We start from the raw sequence: 21,117 nt of genomic DNA, 5'->3' as shown, positions 1-21,117 counted from the left end.
TATATAACATATTTTAATCAATTATACTCAAGCTACGACATCAGTCATGACACTACCTCTGTAAAGCTCCATAAAATGGGCTTTCTGTTTTCTATCCTAACAGTGTTTAAAAAGATTTCAGGCATTATTTTCAATTTGACAGCTTTTTTGTGATTCCTAAACTTGAGTGGTTGGTAACATTCTTTTTAAAAAATTTACCGGATTAGACTGTTTAATTCACTGTAGTAAAGACTGATCAATTGCTGCACTGGTGTTACGGTTTTAATCAAGTTTTGAGCACGGCGTTGTACTTTGAGGAGCTGAATTTGTCACTTTTGAACGTCATAGTGTGGTCCCTAGAGCAGTGATATACAGTTGTATTACTTTACATAACCATGCTTGTTTCTCCCTCTCATATACAGGGGGAATTACAACTAAATGGTAACCATGCAAGTGGCATTCTTAATGTGCCATTCATAATCTTTATAAATTGGATTATCTTGAGACATCTATAAAGGCGACCAGAGTTGTCACATATGGTTTCCGCAATTTTGCAGATAAACAAGTTTATAATAAAAACTACATGTAAAATACAGTAGGAAGATAACCCTTTAAGTTTTTGACATGCTAATTGACTTTTGTTCCTGCTTGCTCAGGAGGCTGATGTGATCCTAATGTTGCTTGATTAGCTAACAATTGGAATGCTCAAATGCAAGGACAAAAATACCTTCAGGGCATAACAGAAGATATTACTTGTTTTGCTGTTTCATTGCCAATTTTTCATTTTACTTTAGAAATCTTATGTGTGATTCTCTGATTAAGCCAATAGATATTAATAAATGAGGCAGTTGAAGTATCTTTATTGGACTTGCTAAGATGAGTGCAGAAGAAATTATTGTTATTAAATATTAACAATAGTACTTTGATAGCATCACATGCAGTTCACTATTGAGTGTGCCAGTATATATTAATGTGTTTTTGTAGCCTTCATGGCTGCTAGTGTTTTCCATCAATTCATCTGGGCGAGGAAGAAAAGTGATATATTGTTAACAACAAAAAGCAGTTAACAATATCTCTTCTAAATAATCTTCTACAAATGCAGCAGGTGCTGGAAACTGGGGAATAATCCTGCACAGTAAATGTTGAAATTCATTCGACCAAATGTTAGAACTCATAACAACAACAACACCTCATATTTATATAGTGCCTTTAACATAATGAAACATCTCAACGCATCTCACAGGGGCATTATAAAACAAATTATGATATCAAGCCACTGAAGGAGATTTAAGGGCTGGTGACCAAAAGCTTGGTCAGAGCTAGGTTTTAAGGCATTAAGGAGGAAAACGAGATAGAGAGGGTAAAGGGAGGGTATTCCAGGACCTGTGCATAAATGGGCTTGCACTGCATCATAAAAGTCCAGCAATCTGCCCTCCATCATATTTCTGAGATTGTTCAGGTGCTGCTTAGGGATAGTGGCAGTGGCACTATTGAGCCAAGGCAACTGAAGGCATAACCACCAATGGTGGAGTAATTAAAATTTGGGATGCACAAGAGGCCATAATTAGGTGATCTCAGACATTTTGAAGGACTGTGGGGCGAGAGGACATTAAAGAGACAGGGTGGGGAAAGGCCATGGAGGGCTTTGTAAACAAAGATGAGAATTTTAAAAGCAGACGTTGCTTGACTGGGAACCAATGTAGGTCGGCAACCAGAGTCAACAGAAGCAAAAATGAACTTGCATTTATATTGAACCGTATTATATCCTCAAGACATCCAAAAGCAATTTACATCCAGTGAATTACTGTTGAAGTTGAGACACTATTTTAGAACAATGTGGCAGCCAATGTGCACACAGCAAGAGGCCATAAGTAGAAAATGAGAGGCAGGATCAGTAAATTGATTTTTGATGGCATTGTTTGAGGAAGGATTGTTGACGTAGACTTTGAGAGATCTCTCAGCTATTTTGGCCTGTCTACTCGGGAGAAGGTGCCTGCAAGGATGGGATTTTCATTGTTGAGGATTGGGGCAGGAGTGATGCAGTTGGGCCAACCGACTCGGGCTGCTGGTTGTGGAGGCGGGCTGTCTAAAAGGTCCACCTCAGTGCTGTGGGATTTTGTCCCAGTTATAATAAAAACATAAAGGCCCCCAGCCCTCACCCCTCACATCCTCTCACCCCACACACTCCCCGTGCCCTATTTGTGCCACCTCATATCCCCCACACGCCCTGTGTGGCTTCTCATGGCCCTTATGCCAAGGTATGCCCTTCAAACAATCCCTATGGCCTCTTACGCCCCCTGTGCCAAAGTATGCCCCTACATACTCCCTATGGCCCCTCTTGTCCCACATGCCAAGCTATGGCACTTGCATGCCCATTCACCCATTATACACTGTATAGAAGAAATGCACTCTATAGTGGCAGTAGGATGTGTTTTAAAAAAAAAAGCTTTTTTAAAAATAACGGTCGTGCATTGATAACTTTTCACTTTCTTTAAAAAAAAATGCTTTTTACTACAGCCCAATAAAAGTGTTAATCATGGTGTTAGACCATTTAAAGTATCAATAGCAGAAACCACAAGCACTTGAAACCTCTTTATTGCATGCAAATAAACATTGTACAATTGGCAGCATAGATCAGAAAACCAGAGCTGTCAGTCAAGCAATGTTTCCCCTGGACTCAGGTTTTTCAACAGGCTATTGGATTCCTTGGCTCTCAGCCAAGAATACATAATCGGGCTAATTTCACAAACTCCCATTGTGAAATGACCTTGTAAAATGGTTCCTTTCGTTCAGGCAACATCCCTCTCTCCTTCAGAACGCATCCTTAACCCTTCTGCACTCACCAACTACTGCATACCATCTCCAACCTCTTGTTAAGGTCCTTGAATATGTCATTGTTTCCCAGCTTTGTACAACTCCCCACAAAACTCTATTTAAATCCCTCCAGTCCAACTTTCACCCTTCCCTAAGAGTTGAAATGGCCTGAACAACTGACAAAAGAAAATATTTTGTACATATCACCATGATGCATTATCCTTGTCTGCAACGTTCAATACAGATACACTCTATCCTCTTATGACACCTTCCTCAATGTCCTGTGATACTGGCCTCATGTGGTTCCAATCATATCTATCTTAATATAGTCAATGCAACTTCTGTAATAACATTTGTTCCCTCTCTGGCACTGTCACCTCTAGAGTCCTTCAATGATCTATCCTTGGCCTTTGCCGTTTCCTTATCTACATGTTAACCCTTGACAACCTTATCTGGAGGCACAGAGTCTGTTTTCATGTATACTGATGATCCCCGCTGCCTCTGTCATGGAGCCTTGGATGAGTCATAACATCTCCTCCTAACTCACTTTGCCCACCCCCACCAACAATGCCAAACAATCTCTGTTCCCATGCTGCTGATTCAACTTCCCTCATTGTCACTGCTTTGAGCTGAACCAGACTATTTGCAACCTTGGAATTCTGTTCTATCCTAACCTGAGTTTCATACTCCATATCCTTTCAATCCAATTGATTGCTTACACCCTAGTCTGCAACGTTGTTCACATCTGCCCTTTGCTACTGAAACTTGATTATTCCAACAATCTCGTTGCTGGCCTCCCATCCTAGACCTCCCATAATTTTAAATTTGTGAATAATTGCTACACATATGTCTGACAAAGAGTCCCACTTTCCTATCGCACCTCTTTTTCACTGATATGCACTTTCTCCCCACCCCCAACACATTAAATTTAGAATTGTTGTCCTTATCTTTCATCCCTCCATGGTTTTTTCCCACCCTTTTATTTCTGCAAACTTCCCAAGTCTATATTACGCCTCCTAAAACAAGCCGAAAAATGTACCCCTGCAACAGCCAACTTGGTCATCCTTCCTAAGCTCTCCCTCTTTTTCGCTGGCTTTGTTTTTCTTGCACCTTCCTATGAAGTGCCTTGAGATGTTTTATACATTGAAGGTGATATATAAATGAAAGCTGTTTTGAAAATTGTATATTCTTCAGCAGTAATAAGAAACATAAAACCGAGATACCTGAGCTGATTGTAAGGCAAAGATGATTTGAAGCACATTTTTTTGTTATGAGAACTGAATTGTGGAATAAACTGCCACTCGACACAATGAGTGCAAAATTTATTGCAGGTTTCAATAAGAAGGGTTGCTGCTTAGGGGGGGAAAGTGCAGGAGCATAGAATTGGCATAGGCATGATATGTCCCAACTGTAATGCAAATTTACTATGTAGAACCTCAATTGGAATGAGTTGAATGAGTTTGATAGGCTTGCGTGTATTGCTGCCCTAATGCTCTGTATTTTTGTATTAATGAATATTGTTAAGTTTGCCATTAAATCATTATATTTACTTACATGTCATTTTGTATGAATGCTGCTAGATTATTTTTCATTCTAATCAGTGTTTAGCCACAGAATGAACTGGATTAAAAATTTTTGTTTGATAGAATCTTGCATTGTTGATCTGACTGGAGCAGTCTCTCTCACTATTTTCTCTTCAGACTTCAAACATTTGCTATTGAAGTCACTCCAGCAGTCTGTGACTTCTTGTCTTAATTCTTCCCTCAGATGTCGCAGTCTGTCACCACAACTCAGACGTCATTAACACAGACCACGCTAATGGAAACTGTAACCATGGTTACCACCAAAGAGAAAATTTCGGTAGCGCAGAAAGAGGAACTTCCTCCACCCCCTCCTCCTAAGAAGAGGCAAGTCCTTTTGGACTCTGAGCTCAGGAAGAGGTGAGTTAAAGAGCAATATGAAGGTATTATTCATTCTTGTTAGTAAAGGAGAAAAATGCTTGTAATGTCATATGTGGGACAATACTGCTATCTACTGTAATTTATAGGTTTACCAGGAATATCCATTGGTAGTTATTTAAGTCATGACACACATACACTTTGTACTAAATAAATTGGAATAAATTCCAACGTGTTTTATGACGGTATCTTGAGGTCTGTCCATTCCTGTTCCCTCAGAATAAAACTTTGGTGTATGCTACGTACTTCAATTAATAAGAGCCAGATCTCCATCTAGTGTTTAAAATTATTATCACTAATGCCAGGTTGTTATCTTATGCATGCATCAGGGAAAGTAATAAAAGAGCATTGTGCCATTACCACTGGCACTGTGATTAAAGCTTTGGGATTATATTCATGTTTCTACACAATAATTTTGAGGTAATAATGTATGGTAATTTATATTTCCATATATTTCATTAATAGTTTAACAGTTATGCCAGGTACAAAATACAGTCAAATACCAGGGAGAAAAGCAGAGAGAGAGCAGGGAGAAATTGAAAAAGGAGTTGAGAAGGGTAAAGAGAGAGTAGAAAAGATTAGCAAGAGATTAAAAGAGAACACAAAAATCTTTTATAAACCGGTAAAATGTAAAGAGATAGGTAAAGGAATGGTGGGACTGATTATAGGGACAAAAGGGAAATCTTCTTGTGGAGGTAGAGAGCATGGTGGAGTACTGAATAGGTACACTGCGTCTGTCTTCACAAAAGAAAAGGATGAAGTTAATGTCAGAGTAGAGGAAGAGGAGTAGGGTTGTTGGGTAGGATAAAAATGGATCAATAAAACGTGCGAAATAGGTTGGCATCATTCAAAATTAACAAATCCCCCAGTCCAGATGGGATGTATCCTAGGTTGCTGTGGTAGCAAAAGCTCAAACCACAGTCTTTAATCCTCCTCGGATTTTAGAGTGACGCCAGAAGACTGGAGGATTGCAAGTGTTATATCCCTGTTCAGAAGAGAGGCGAGGGATAAATATGATAACTTAGGCGTTTCAATCTAATGTCAATGGTGAGAAAACTACAAAAGACCACTGTCAAGGACAAAATTAATTCTCACTTGGAGAAGTATGGATTAATAAGGGACAGTCAGATTGTTTTTGTTAAAGGAAAATTGTGTCTGACTAACCTGATTGAATTCTTTATTGAAGTAATAGGGTTGATGAAGGTAGTGCAATAGATGTACTTTCAAAAGGCAAATGATAAAGTTCCTGGTAACAGACTTATTTGAAAAATAGAAGCACATGCCATTAAAGAGGTGGTGCTTACCTGGGTTTGAAATTGGTTAAGGAATAGTGGTGAGCAACTATTTTTCTGACTGGAGAGATGTATGCAGTGGGGTCCCATTGGGGTAGCTATTAGAACCAGTGATTACCTTGCATATAAATGACCTGCAGCAGAACTTCTGCCCGAATATGGGGGTGGGGACAGAGGCAGGCGAGCTTGAAACTTTACACTGCTGGCTGGTATGCTAGTTTTCCAGCACCATTTTATTCCTGGACTATTTTCTTGGAAATGGGATCGGTGATGAAAGGGCTACCCTTCCGCAATTGACGGGTAGCCAATTAAGGCCTGCCTATGACCAATAAAAGCCAATTATCAGGGAGTGTCTGCTAACTGACCGTTGGGTCAACTTTCCAGGCAGGCATTGAGGTCCTTCTCGCCCACCTGGCTACAACTACAGACACAAGCCACTCTGTGGAGGGGTTTCCCCTCCATGATGGTGGCATCACAGCTGGAGCTATTTTTAATGCATTTTTTTTTAATTGCTGAGAGGGAGTCTCAGGATGGAGATGTCTTCTCTTTCCCTTACCTGCAACAGCAGGTTACAACTCCTGTGCTGGAGGGCCTCCTGTTGGCCCTCCAGCTTTGAGAGCCCGCTACAACAAGTGTGCTCTCTGTCCATTAATTGGCCAATTCAGGGAAAATCACTGTCAGTGACTGTCCCCAACCCAGTGCAGGGTCAGAACAACCATTTAACCCCAACATCGGGGTTCCAGCCCAAAACCCTTCCCTTTTTTTATTCTTTCATGAGCTAGGCCAGCATTTATTACCCATCCCTAATTGCCCTTGAGAAGCTGGTGGTGAGGCACCTTCTTGAACCACTGCAGTCCATGTGGTGTAGGAACGCCCACAGTGCTGTCAGGAAGGGAGTTCCAGGATTATCACCCAGCGACAGTGAAGGAACGGCGATATATTTCCAAGTCAGGATGGTGAGTGGCTTGGAGGGGAACTTGCAGTTGGTGGTGTTTCCATGCATCTGCTGCCTGTCCTTCTTGGTGGTAGAGGTCGCAGATTGGGAAAGTACTGTTGAAGGAGGCTTGGTGAGTTGCTGCTATCATGCAGATTGCATACACTGCTGCCACTCTGGGTAAAGGGGTACAGTTTTAAAGTGTGTGAGTCATATAGATCTTGGCACTGTAGTGAATAGTGAGCATAATACGAGCAGACTTCAGGAGGATACAGACAGAATAGTGAAATGGGCAGACACATGACAGATATAATATAATATCAATGTACAGTGATGCACTTTGGGAGAAACAACATAGAAGTCACTATGATCTAAATGGTAGTATTTTGTAGGGGTTAAAGAACAAAGGGACTTGGGAGTACATATTCACAAATCTTTAAAGGTGGCAGCACAAGTTGAGAAGGCCATTAAGATTTTTTGGCTTTGCAAATAGAGGCAATGAATTCAAAAGCAATGAACTCATGCTGAACCTCTGTAAATCTCTGATTAGGCCTTAGCTGGTGGACAGTGTACCATGCTGAGCATCACACTTTAGGAATGATGTCACAGATCTGGAGAGGGTGCAGAAAAGGTTTACCAGAATGATACCAGGGATGAGCAACTTCAATTATGTGGAGAGTTTGGAGAAGTTGGGATTGTTCTCTTTCGAGCAGAAAAGATTACGAGGAGACCAAATAAAGATATTCAAAATTTTGAGGGATTTTGATACATCAAGTAGGGAGAAACTGCTTAGTCTGGCAATTGGGCAGTAACCAGAGTAATCATAGATTTAAAATAAATGGCAAAAAGAACTTGAGGGGAAACAAGGAGAAATTTGTTCAGAATGTTGTTGAGAGCTGGAACACACTACTTGAAAGGGTGATGGAATTTGATTCCATAGGAACTTTAAGAGGTAATTGGACCTGAATTTGAAGAGCACTAATTTGCAGGTGTTAACCCAGCACAGGCAGGGCTCACACCATGGGACATGCACAAGCTATCCCTGAGATGTTTGCATGCTGGCTCCAGTGGTGGGAGGAGGAGAGATCCTCGTTCAAAGGCACTCAGTGCCCGATCAAGGGCCCCAAATTGGGAAGGGGGGTGCCCATAGAGAGCCACCCACCGGCCTTTGCTGATGACACTCTGCCCCCCCACAAACCCTTTTGTGCCATCACTCACCTGTAGCCTGGGTCCTGGGCTTCGAGTGGGTGTTATTCTGGCTGCAGCCACCGCCTTACCATTAGCGCTGCCTTTCAAAAAAGATGTTGGCTTCTGATTGACAGGAAACTCTCAGGTGGCAGGACTTTTGCCCCCCGGGCTCCTGATCGCAGGGGAAGGCCCACCACTGGCCTGTCAACTGTCTGATTAGCTACTGGCTGGCATTCCCAGAAAGTGGCCATGTGGGGGTCTTGCCGACTCTTCCCAGCTTGTCAATTTCACTAGGGAGGTACTTCCTGCTGTGCAATCGCTGTCTCCAATCTGTCAGGTTACAGCGTGGAACTCCTGCACTGTTGGTGGCAGAGGGAATCCATGCGCAAATTTACACCGAGTTACCTTCTTAAGTACTTCAGTTGGCTTTGCACCTCAGCCAAGCTGCTTTCCCAACCCAACCCTGGGAAAGGCGGAAGTGCTTCGTGGGGCCAGGATCCCAACCTGACATCATTTTCTGCAATTTACTCACTGCCAAACCTACTTCCAACAGGCCAGGAAAATTCCACCCTTAATTGCTGCAGAGAACTGCGAGTAAATTTTAATACATGTTGGATATTTCTCCTTTTTTACTTTGTTTAAAATGTACAGTTGTGTTGAGTCCTGATAAAATTACTGTTGATACCGTCTGAAACGATTTACTGATTCCACTTGTGTGGGAAAGGTAAATTAACATCAGCTAACAAACAATCTGATTAACTCCAAGGTGCTGAAGTTCAACTATGCATCATTTAGTTCCTTCTTCTCATACTCTTGGATTTAGTAACTGTCTCCCTGGTGTTGCCATTGGCACTCAATGTTTAAAGGAAATTGTAAAAGAAAATCAAAGGTGTGTCAAAGTTGATGATAATCCTTTCCAATTAAATTTGAGGTGTTCTTTAATTACTGCTCTTTCCAGTAGAACAGCACTTATTTTAATTGAGATCACAAGGTGAGAGACCGAGTTCTATAATGTAGAATGCTACCAAGGCTGAAAAGAGAAAATAAAATAAATCATGAAGCAGTGCCTAGATGAGAATAAACTTGGGTTTTAAAAACCTGAAGATTGTAGGAGGAGGGAATGACTGAGGAAGGTAAACACTTCTGTAATTTGCAGGGAACGAACAGACAATATTGATTTCAATTCAATTAAGATTTCTTATCTATACGCTGCCCCTCATGACATCATCAAGAAACATAATGTCAGGTTCCACATGTTGCTGATACCCAGTTCTACCTCACAACCACCTCTGCCCATTCCTCCATTGTCACTGCTTTGTTACACTGCTCGTGGATGAGCAGAAGCTGCCTCCAACTAAATGCAAGGAAATCAAAATCCATTGTCTTTTGTCGTTCCATCTCTCTGACAATTCTCAGAAGCTAAAGCAGGCCTTGGTGTTATATTGATACTGAAATGAACTCCTGACCACCAAACTAGCCGTCACCAAGACTGCCTATTTCCACCTCTATAACATCACCCACCTCAGCTTCTGCCTCAGCCAATCTTCTTCTAAAGCTCTCATTCATGCCTTTGTTACTTCCAGATTTGACTACTCAGTGCTCAGCTGGCCAACGTCCAACCTTGATAAACCTGAGTTCATCCAAAACCCTGCTGTCCATTTCCTAACTTGCATCAAGTTCCAATCACCCATTACCTCTCTATACACTGATCTACGTTGGCTCCTGGTCAAGCAATACCTCCATTTTAAAATAATCATTGTTGTTTTCAAATTCCTCTGTGCCCTCACCCCCATTTCAATAATCTTCTCTCATCCTCCAAGATCTCTACTTCCTCCAATTCTGGTCTTTGCACATAATTTTAATTGAATCTTGAAGCTGTACAAAATGAATGAAGCATCAGTTTAATTTTATGCTCAGTCTTCTATTGCCTCTTCTCTCTCCATGATCTGTCCAGTGCCTGTTCTTAACTGCAAACTGATTTTTTTGTTGTTGTTGTTTAGGAAATATTTACCAGAAATTTTGGGAAGTACTTAGGTTATGTTTAAGTTTAAGGTATTGGCAGAAATTTGATACAAGTATTTTAAACTGGAGGCCAATTATATTCCTCCCACAAAATCATTTGAAGTGCATGCACTTTTGTGAAATGAAAATGAAAAACAATTATTGGTTCAGCAATTTAACAGGTGCTGAATAATGGAGTGCGTTAATCATGCTGATTACCTGCAGCCTCAAACCAAATAGGATTGATTCTTCAAGGATAATGAAAAAAATGCTTGCCAAACACTCTTCCCTGTATTTAGTTGCCAAATGCTGAATGGTAATGGGTTGAATTATTTTTGAGCCTTTCCAAAGATTTTCAGAATTTTTGCCCCTCAATTTCTTATAGCTTTCATTTATGTGTGGTTTCCTGCCCACTCCACAAGCACATTCCTTGCCTCAATCCAAGTCTGCTGAAACTATGCAAATATCAACATGGGCAGAAAAAAATAAAGTTAGCCACTGGAAATGGGATCTTTTCATCTCATTCCCACTTAATGGTGGGAATATTTGGTTGCACAGCACCCACATTTTCGGTGCCATAGGTGCTGTTTTGGTTCCCAAATGGCATCCACAGCATGTGCGTGCTTCTGCTGCAAGCCACAGTGAATCCATCTTTGGTAAAGCGTTAATGCACAGGAAGTGTGTACCAATAGTTTGCTGGATGGGTTGATCATGACATCAGTAAGCGTGTAAAGCTAGTTTGGTGCCAAAACTACCATTTTGTGTTGAACACTCCAGCTAACTGCATTGGCAGGGGAGAAATAATGATCATGAAGGTTGCGCTCCCAGGATGAGGCTATCCCATTGCACTCCGGGTGTGCTGACGCCTGCGATGTCCCCAAATGCGGGATACTCGACTGCAAAATTTGTGGTGGTGGGGGACTGCATTCGTGCTCTCCCCTGAAAAAAAACCTCTCTTAACCACAGCTGAAAACACATTCAGCATCAGTAAGGACCTCCCCCACCAGTTTTATTTAAAAGAATCATCAGCTACTTTCATGTTAGTTCATGTTTTTGTACCAGCTGTTGCAGAGTTTGTAGAGTATTTGGAGGTTTGTGGCAGGGAGGGGTGTGGCAGTTGGTGACAAACTTGCTCGTGATTTCATGGTTTCTGCTCAGACCACTTGCTCCCAGCCATGGGTGCAGTAGTTTGGAACCCCATTGGCTTGAAGCAGGACTAGGGGGATGGGCAGAGATTACACAGAGGAGGAGCAAGCCACTGGAGGAGGGAGACAATGGCATTCAGCAGGAAGCCATGTCCATGCAGGGTCTTCAGGAGCAATTTTCTTACCTCAACCTCATCAAGGAACAGTGTATCAGATGTCTCTGCTTCACTTAAGGAGGCGTTCACTGAAATTTGATACTTATTGCAGCCATAACTACAGATTCAGAGCAGGCCGAGGACAGCATTCCAGGTGGCTGTGAAGGTTACCGTGACCATGAACTTCTATGTGTTGGGCTCTTTCCAGGCTACAGCAGGTGATAGTTGCAACATCTCCCATCACAAAGGAGGTCACGGAGACAACTCTGCCATCTGCATTTGAACCAGCACAACAAACCAGAGGATGGCTATTTGGCAACAAGGGTTATTCACTAACTACCTGGTTCATGTTTCCAGTGCAAAATCCATGCACATCTGGGCAGCATGCATATAATGAGAGCCATGCTGCCACATGAAATGAGAATGAATAGACCAGGGAGTGCTTAATCAGTGCTTCCACTGGCTGAATCACTCTGGAGGAACCCTGCCGTAATCAGCAGAGCTGGTGTCAAGATTTGTGTTGATCTGCAGGCCGCACAACCTCGCCACCATGAGGGTACAGCTCTTGTCAGCATGTATTTAGCAAACAGCTGTGAGCAGAGGAGGAAGAGAAGAAGGAGGCAACCAAAATGGCTGAGCAGGTTGTCCGTGAATGACTCATCTGACTACCATGCTAGTAAATGCAACCCCAATTTCCCATTCACCAAGAGTCCTGCAGCTTACCTTCCTTCTGTTACTGACCATCATGGCATCCTCTTGGTCATAATGCATCAAGTAAAAGCCATTATAAAACAAACATTCCAAACCAAATTTATGATGCAAACCATTCAATAGTCCATACAAAAGTCAACTTATCACCTATGAATTCCCTTAGTGCATGCCTTCTGTGTGCCTTTGCCAGTGCTCGTGCTTCTATACATTGCTACCCCAATGCAACATGGCTGATGAACAGTTGTTGACTTTCTGTGGCAAATGGCTTTGCAAGATGAATTCAACCGGCTCTCATTCTAGATTGGCTCATCTTCAGACTGCACCACCCCAGCATGGGCAACAGCAGTCTGGGCTGGCTGGCTGGCTGACAGGAAGAGCAAGGGCACTGGCAGAGTGATCATGGTGGGAGGGTGAATGTTGTCATCCTGAGAGAGGATAGTGCCACTGACACTATTTCTAGGCAATGCCTGAACGACCTCAGAAATATAATGGTGGGTAGATTGCTGGACTTTTATGATGCAGTACAAGCCCATTGACGCACTGGTCACTGCAGCATGCCGGTAGCAAGCTGATCTTATATGATCTCACTCTGGTAGACCGCTGCAGCACACAAGTGTTGGGTGGCTTCTGCTTGTGCTGCAATGGAAGTTAAGAAATCAGCCTTTGAATGCTGCCTCATGATTGGCTGAAGACTTGTTCTAATGGAGTTGGTCACCACTTCAGCACTGCAGAGGATGGGTTTTAACTGATCAAGGCGATGGCGTAGTGGTATTGTTGCTACACTAGTAATCCAGAGACCCAGAGTAATGCGCTGCGGACCCAGGTTTGAATCCCGCCATGGCAAAATGGTGGAATTTGAATTCAATAAAAATCTGGAATTAAAAGTCTAATGATGACCTTGGAACCATTGTCGATTGTTGTAAAACCTCATCTGGTTCACTAATGTCCTTTAGGGAAGGAAATATGTCATCCTTGCTTGTTCTGGCCTACATGTGACTCCAGACCCACAGCAATATGTTTGACTCTTAAATGCCCTCTGAAATGGCTTAGCAGTTGTATCAAACCTAGGCACTGGAAACGACAAAGGCAATCTCAGCCTTGTTGACCCTGCAAAGTCCCCCTTACTAACATCTGGGGGGTGGTGCCAAAATTGGGAGAGCTGTCTCACAGACTAGTCAAGCAGCAGCCTGACATTGACATCTCCACGGAATTATATCTTAACAGAAAATGTTCCAGACACCATCATCACCATACCTGGGTATGTCCTGTACAACCGGCAGGACAGACCCAGCAGACCCAGGTGGCGGCAAAGTAGTATACGGTCGGGAGGGAGTTGCCTCAACATCGACTTCAGACCACATGAAGTCTGATGGCATCAGGTCAAACATGGGCAAGGAAACTTGCTGATGACCATGTACTGCCCTCCCTTTAGCTGATGAATCAGTACTCCTCCATGTTGAACACCACGTTGAGGAAGCACTGAGGGTGGTCCGCTTGGTGAGGGGACTTCAATGTCCATCATGAAGAGTGGCTCAGTAGCACCACTACTGTCCGAGCTGGCGGACTCCTAAAGGACATAGCTGCTAGACTGGGTCTGTGGCAGGCGGTGAGGGAACCAACAAGAGGGAAAAACATACTTGACCTCATCCTCACTAACCTGCCTGCTGCAGATGCATCTATCCATGACAGCATCAGTAGGAGTGACCACCACACAGTCCTTGTGGAGTCGAAGTCCTGCCTTCACTTTGAGGATACCCTCCATCGTGTTGTGTGGCACTACCACCCTGCTAAATGGGATAGATCTCGGACAGATCTAGCAACTCAAGACTGGGCATCCATGAGGCGCTGGAGCCATTAGCAGAAGCAGAATTGTACTCAAACACAATCTGTAACCTTATGGCCCGGCATATCCCTCATTCTAACATTTCCATCAAGCCAGGGGATCAACCCGGGTTCAACAAAGAGTGCAGGAGGGCATGCCAGGAGCAGCACCAGGCATACCTAAAAATGAGGTGTCAACATGGTGAAGTTATAACACAGGACTACATGCGTACTAAACAGCATAAGCAGCAAATGATAGACAGAACTAAGTGATCCCACAACCAACGGATCAGATCTAAGCCCTGCAGTCCTGCCACATCCAGTCGGGAATGGTGGTGGACAATTGAACAAATCACTGGAGGAGGAGGTGGCTCCACAAATATCCCCATCCTCAATGATGAAGGAGCCCAGCTCATCAGTGCAAAAGATAAGGCTGAAGCATTCGCAACAATCTTCAGCCAGAAGTGCTGAGTGGATGATCAATCTTGGCATCCTCCGGAGGTCCCCAGCATCACAGATGCCAGTCTTTAGCCAATTCGATTCACTCCACGTGATATCAAGAAATGGTTGAAGGCACTGGATACTGCAAAGGCGATGGGCCCTGACAATATTCCGGCAACAGTACTGAAGACTTGTGATTCAGAACTTGCTGCACCCCTAGCCAAGCTGTTCCAGTACAGCTACAACACTGGCATCTAGCTGGCCATGTGGAAAGTTGCCCAGGTATGTCCTGTACATAAAAAGCAGGACAAATCCAACTGGCCAATTATCGCCCCATCTGTCTACTCTCAATCATCAGTAAAGTAATTTAAGGAGTCATCAACAGTGCTATCAAAGTGGCACTTGCTTAGCAATAACCTGCTCACTGGCGCCCAGTTTGGGTTCTGCCAGGGCCACTCAGCTCCTGACCTCATTACAGCATTGGTTCAAACATTTTTCAAAAGAGCTAAACTCCTGAGGTGAGGCGAGAATGACTGCCCTTGGCATCAAGGCAGCATTTGACCGAGTGTGGCATCAAGGAGCCCGAGTAAAACTGGAGTCAATGGGAATCAGGGGGAAAGCTCTCTGCTGGTTGGAGTCATACCTAGCACAGAGGAAGATGATTGTGGTTGTTGGAGGTTAGTCATCTCAGCTCCGGAACGTCACTGCAGGAGTTCCTCGGTAGTGTCCTCGGCCCAACCATCCTCAGCTGCTTTATCAATGACCTTCCTTCCAACATAATGTCAGAAGTGGGGATGTTTGCACAATGTTCTACACCATTCGCGACTCCTCAGATATTGAAGCAGTCCATGTCCAAATGCAGCGAGACCTGGGCATTATCCAGGCTTGGGCTGTCAAGAGGCAAGTAACATTCGCGCCACACGAGTGTCAGGGAATGACTGTCTCCAACAAGAGAGAATCCAACCATCGCCCCTTGATGTTCAATGGCATTATCATCACTAAATCCCCCACTATCAACATCCTGGAGATTACCATTGACCAGAAACTGAACTGGACTATCCATATAAATACTATGGCTACAAGAGCAGTTCAGAGGCTAGGAATCGTGTGACGGGTAACTCACCTCCTGACTCCCAAAAGCCTGTCCACAATCTACAAGGCACAAGTCAGGAATGTGATGGAATACACCCCACTTGCCTGGATGGATGAGTGCAGTTCCCACAACACTCAAGAAACTTGACACTGTCCAGAACAAAGCAGCCCACTTGATTGGCACCACATCAACAAACATTCAGTCCCTCCACCACTGACACACAGTAGCAGCAGTGTGTACCATCTACACGATGCACTGCAGGAATTCACCAAGGCTCCTTCAACAGCACCTTCCAAGCCCACGACCACTACCATCTAGAAGGACAAGGGCAGCAGATAGATGGGAACACCATTACCTGGAAGTCACTCATCATCCTGACTTGGAAATATATCGCCATTCCTTCACTGTCACTCAGTCAAATTCCTGAAACCCCCTTCATAACAGCACTATGGGTGTACCTACACCACATGGACTGCAGCGGTTAAGAAGGCAGCTCACTACCACCTTCTCAAGGGCAACTAGGGATGGGCAATAAATGCTGGCCCAGCCAGTGAAGCCCACATTCCATGAATGAATAATTAAAAAAATGTGCAAGGCTGGTGCCTGACTCCTCCGTGTTTCTGCATCAATGCATGCAGGCTTTCTGGCAGACCTGCCAATTAACAAAGTATTTCATTGTGCGTACCCACCACCTGCCTTCTATGGACTGTCCCATCAAAGTCCTCATCTGAGTCTTCTGTGGCAGAACTCGCGTGTGACCTCACCCTCCAGCAAGCTGGCACCTGCAGTATCCTTGCTCCCTGTTTAACTGCAGGTTGCACGTATCCAGAATGTGGCATCAGATGCAGATCACACCTTTAACTCTCCTGCAAAGTATGCTTAGTGTCAGTACTTGAGCTAGTGACTGAGAGCTAGAGTGAGTGATGGCGTTTCTTCATCATCACTGTCTTCCTGATGATCCACCTATTGCTCTTCTGCCATTGCTTGACTAGGTGGCCCTTCATGGGTATCTGAAAGGAGAAAGACTCGAGGATAAGTTTGTGGTTATTGGAGGGGGTAAAGCCAAACGTGCATGCTTACAACATTTGCAACTTGTAAATCAGAGGAGGGTATGCGATGATGGGGATGTGAGAAGGCGGTTTTGTGAGGACAACACCGTCTTCCATGATTTCAGCCCTGTTGCTGGCTATGGCCTCAATAATGGCCGCATGATGGTGTCCACCATTTCCTCAGTTAGGTGCTGCTGTCTTCAGTTATGCACCACCTTATCTTGTAATGAGAGAGAGATGTATAGTGACTGTGGTGCAAGCTATTTGGCTGCATGTGGCTGCAATGATTGAATTGCCAGCAGTGTGTGTAAGCTTGAGATGTGGGTATGAAGCTTGTATCGGTGCTAAGTGTGTGAGGGTGAGGTAAAGCTATGAATATTAGGTATAAAAGAAAGGCTTGTTTTTCTATAACACCTTTCACTTCCACAAAATATCCCAAAATGCTTTACAGCCAATGAAGTATAGTAACTGTTGTAATGTAGGAATGGATGAGTTGTGATTGATAGACATTGCTGGTAGGTGATTGGCGGGGTGAATTGAGTAGTGTATGAGACTCGTGGTTCAGATGTAAAGATATGGCATTTGAAGATGAATTCACTGATGTTGACCATTACTGTGATGTCATTGAACTTATTGCGGCACTTCATCCACATACTCGGGGGCTATGCAGTTGGCATTCACCGTGATGTCTATTTGGTCTCACTGTCTTTGCAGTATCAGTCTGCAGGGCCTCCTGTGGACAGAGGACATCTCTCACTCTCTCAACCTTCTGCACCAAAGCCTCTGGTGCAGTGTCTGAGAACCTTGAAGCTCACTTTCTCTCCCATGTTGCTCCATTGTTCCTCCCTTGTGGGTCAGACTTTCTTCCTCAGTAACTTCTCGTACCTGCTCCAGCTGCAATGCACCTCCCCTTTAAGAGATGTACACTGGCTTTAAGTAGTGTTGGCTAGCTTTTCATGGTGCTAGTCTCATATGAACTTTGGCCCCCTCCTGAGATGTGCATCCACTCAAAATCTTACAGCACTTGGTTGTATGCCACAATCATTTAAATGAGCAGACAATACATAGTTTTGAGTGCTGCCTGCATCAGAAGGCAGCATTGCACCTATTGTGATCCCTGCAGCTGTTTAAGGGGATGATACATTTTTGGCCCAAGCAAGTTTTAATGTCACAAAATATAGATGGGCAGTAAGGAATATAATACTGGCCTTGACTTGCTGCATAAATTAATACAACATGAGCAATGTGATCGTAGCAATGTTGTCATGTCACTTCCAGTGATATGATGTTAGACAAGATTTTTTACAGGAACCCCAGACCCCAATAAAACAGGGGGTAAAATCTTTAGCTCGGCGGGCGGTCATGAGTGTAAAGTGACGCGCGTTGACGTCCGTCAAGCATCCTGACATCAATGCGCAGTCGCACAATATTTCGTTTGATGGGCGAGCGCCGGAGTCGACAGCGCGCCCGCTAACCAGTTAAAGGCCTGTTAAGGCCATTAAATTATCAAGTAAGTTAAATTTTTCGCCGGCTGTCCAACCTTATGGTTGGCAAGTTGGGAGTTTGATGGAATACTCCCCACTTGCCTGGATGGTGAGTGCAGCTCCCACAACACTCCATCCAACCTTATGGTTGACGAGCAGGCGAAAAGCCCAAGCGGCCTTTGCACTTTTTAGGAAACCTCATCCGTAGGCGGGATGAGGTTTTCTAAAGCGAATATAAATAAAATGAAAAAAATTTAAATTTAGTTAAGAACATGTCCCTGCTCATGTGACAGTTTCATTACGTTTTTATTTTCTGATATATAACTCCTCACCTCCCTGAGGCAGCCCTGTGCCTCAGGGAGATTGTGAAGCAGGCACTCACACACTCGCCCCGCTCGCCCTCCTCCTCCTGCCCACACAGGCAGTGCTGAGTGCTGCTGCTCGCCTTACACACTGGGTGGGCCTTAACTGGGCCCCCAGCGTGAAATCGCCTTCCGGCCCTGATCGCAGTCAGCTTCCCGACTGCCTTTGCCCACCCCTGTCGAGCCCGCCCGACATGGATGAAACTCTGCCCAGGGTCTCCAAAAAAAAAATTACCATTTTATGGATTGTTCTTCCCAATTGAAAATAAGAATGCATTTAACCATTATTTAGCCAAATAAAGAACTGTTATTGTACCATTGCACTGCAAGCAACTACTAAGACTACTGCCAATAAAAGTTCAGCATTCATGTTCTATTCACTCTGAAGGACTCCCATCCATATCACATTTCACACCCTAAATTCTAGGACTGTTGCATTTTAATGCAGTGAATTTAATAAAGTGAAGCCCACTTGCAGACATCTCATTCATAATAACTGTAGTTATGGCTTGCCCCATTTGAGATGCAGGTCGATTGAGTGTCTTTGGGCTGAATTGTTAGGTTGCGCCCAAGCATAACTTTTACTTGGCCGGCTTGCTCCGTTTTTTGTTTATTGGGCAACAGCCCTTTAATTAGCATAAGGCAGGACTTGCATCTGTCTCTAGGAAGATGTGCTGCCTCATAGAGTTGCTGGGCAATCTGAGGCCAGCAGCTCTGCGTCACACCAGAGTCAGTGGCCACTGCTGATATTGCAGGGGGCCCAGAGAAAGAGGGACCATGGATGCTCCCAAACCCAGGTAAGTACGAGATCTTGTCAGGGACAGGTTGGCAGGCCCCAGCGAACAAGGTAAGGGGGCATGTTGGACAGAGCAGGAGGATGGGTGGATATGGCGACGTAAAACTGTCGGGGAGTGGGCCTCTGATTGGTACATGGGGCCCAGGAAAGAGGCAATCCCCCTCTTTCACTAACCAGCAGCTCACAGGGTTAACTCTGCTGGGCTACACTTTGGGTGCTGACCTCTCCCGCTGCCCATTAAATTGGAACAGTGGAGGGATAAGGCCTTTAATCAGGCATTAGTTGCTTTCTTCAGGGCCTCAATTGGACCATGGATGAGTGGCCGCTTGATGCCTCTCCCGCCATTTGTAAAATTGTGGCCGGGGGCGGGCCAACTGATGCTGGCATGCCACCAATGGAACAGCTCCCTAATTTCCAGGTCTACCCACCTGTTTTCCCTCCCACATGTGACCTGTAAAATTCTACCCTATATTCTGAATAGAGACTTAAAGGAGAAGAGGTGACAGACCTTTATTAATGAATGGCTGTTCTTTCTGCAGATTTGATGTTGATACAACAGAGCTGCACAGCTGGATGACACGATCAGAAGCCATCCTGCAAAGCCCAGACTTTGCAATCTATCGGAAAGAAGGAAGTATCTCGGATCTTCAGGAGAAAGTTAATGTATGTCAAGTAGCCAATATGTAAAAGATGAGGAAAAATCGACAGTTAAATTAGCCATTTTGTCATAAATATTGATGTAATAATGCATCTCAGAGTTGAAAATATTTTATCAACACAATGATGTGATTGTGACAGTAATGAGATCTGTGAAGTACTTTTATTTACAAATTATGTTCTCTAATTGGACACCAATACAGGATTCTAAAAACCCGGTTTTAATATGTTTGCCGTTTATTCAGTGCATCATATCTAAGATTAAATTAAAGCTCAGGGAATGGTGATTATAATCTTCAGCCCTGCAGAAATGGGGTTAGGCCAGGAAAAAAATATTAATTGAGCTATCTCTATTAATGGGGAACCAGAAAACAGAACGTAAACTGTTAATTGCTGTGCTAAACTTTGCTCGTTTGATCTTTGGATTCAGACACAAATGATGGCATGTCAAGGTTCCCCTCAATCTCCTATATCCCCATCGATTTACCCCATTAACTGATCCATGAGTGCTGTGAGTGAGTGTGAACCTAACCCTGTTTCAGAAACTACGATAACCCACATTTGAGAAGTCAAGATATTGCTAATCCATAAAGCGTAATCTTGTGAAGTTTACAAACACATGCCTATCTGTTGTGATGTATTATGCAACCTTAAATTGCATAATCAACTAATGACAAAAATACTAATCTCTACACTCAGGTTAATTGAGCCAAGGGATAACTTTCTGTGCTTATTTGGGGGTACTGTAATTTTTTTTGCTTCCCTCAAAAATTGGTACTGGGAAGCTCATTTTCTTATCTTGTTGTAGGCTATCGAGAAGGAAAAACCTGAAAAATACAGAAAATTGCAAGATGCCAGCAGATCAGCCCAAGCCTTGGTGGAACAGATGGTGAATGGTAATTATATGCAAATTGATTCAGATAATCTTCTGAGGGATTTGTGCAACACACAAGTTCACATTTACCACACAGGAGATATTAGTAAACAGCAATCTGAAAGCAAACACCAACTTCGCAGCATACATTTAATGTGTTCATCAAGTGTAATGCATACATTAAACAACCTAATTGAAAGTGAACTGACAAATCATAAACATTACACACATTGTAAATTATGCCATCAAAAAAACCACACTTGTTTTCTTATGTTTCACCTTAGTTGAAGTGATTCTGCTATACATTCATATCATTGCCAGGAGCGGATTTGTTGACAAAATGCAGTAGAATTTCCAAAGGGA

The 21,117-nt window shown here is 43.6% G+C and overlaps 1 protein-coding gene and 1 non-coding gene across 7 annotated transcripts in view; both read left to right on the top strand.

The window, feature by feature from the left end:
• The window catches only part of dmd (dystrophin), a 1,945,510-nt gene that overhangs the window by 750,248 nt on the left and 1,174,145 nt on the right, over positions 1 to 21,117 (top strand). For all 6 annotated transcript variants that reach the window (XM_078559857.1, XM_078559853.1, XM_078559852.1 and 3 more), the window contains exons 16-18: positions 4,561 to 4,733; positions 19,763 to 19,886; positions 20,689 to 20,776. In XM_078559857.1, coding sequence (XP_078415983.1) covers positions 4,561 to 4,733; positions 19,763 to 19,886; positions 20,689 to 20,776 — 385 coding nt within the window. The remainder of the gene's footprint in view (positions 1 to 4,560; positions 4,734 to 19,762; positions 19,887 to 20,688; positions 20,777 to 21,117) is intronic.
• On the top strand, positions 10,945 to 11,108 carry LOC144692059 (U1 spliceosomal RNA). Its single transcript, XR_013579255.1, has one exon. It is a non-coding gene; the product is annotated as a U1 spliceosomal RNA (small nuclear RNA).

The sequence above is a fragment of the Cetorhinus maximus genome, chromosome 16 (assembly GCF_964194155.1).
Source record: "Cetorhinus maximus chromosome 16, sCetMax3.hap1.1, whole genome shotgun sequence".
NCBI classification, from domain to species: domain Eukaryota; kingdom Metazoa; phylum Chordata; class Chondrichthyes; order Lamniformes; family Cetorhinidae; genus Cetorhinus; species Cetorhinus maximus.
The sequence above is the reverse complement of the archived record's forward strand: the minus strand, read 5'-3'. Positions and strand labels throughout refer to the sequence as shown.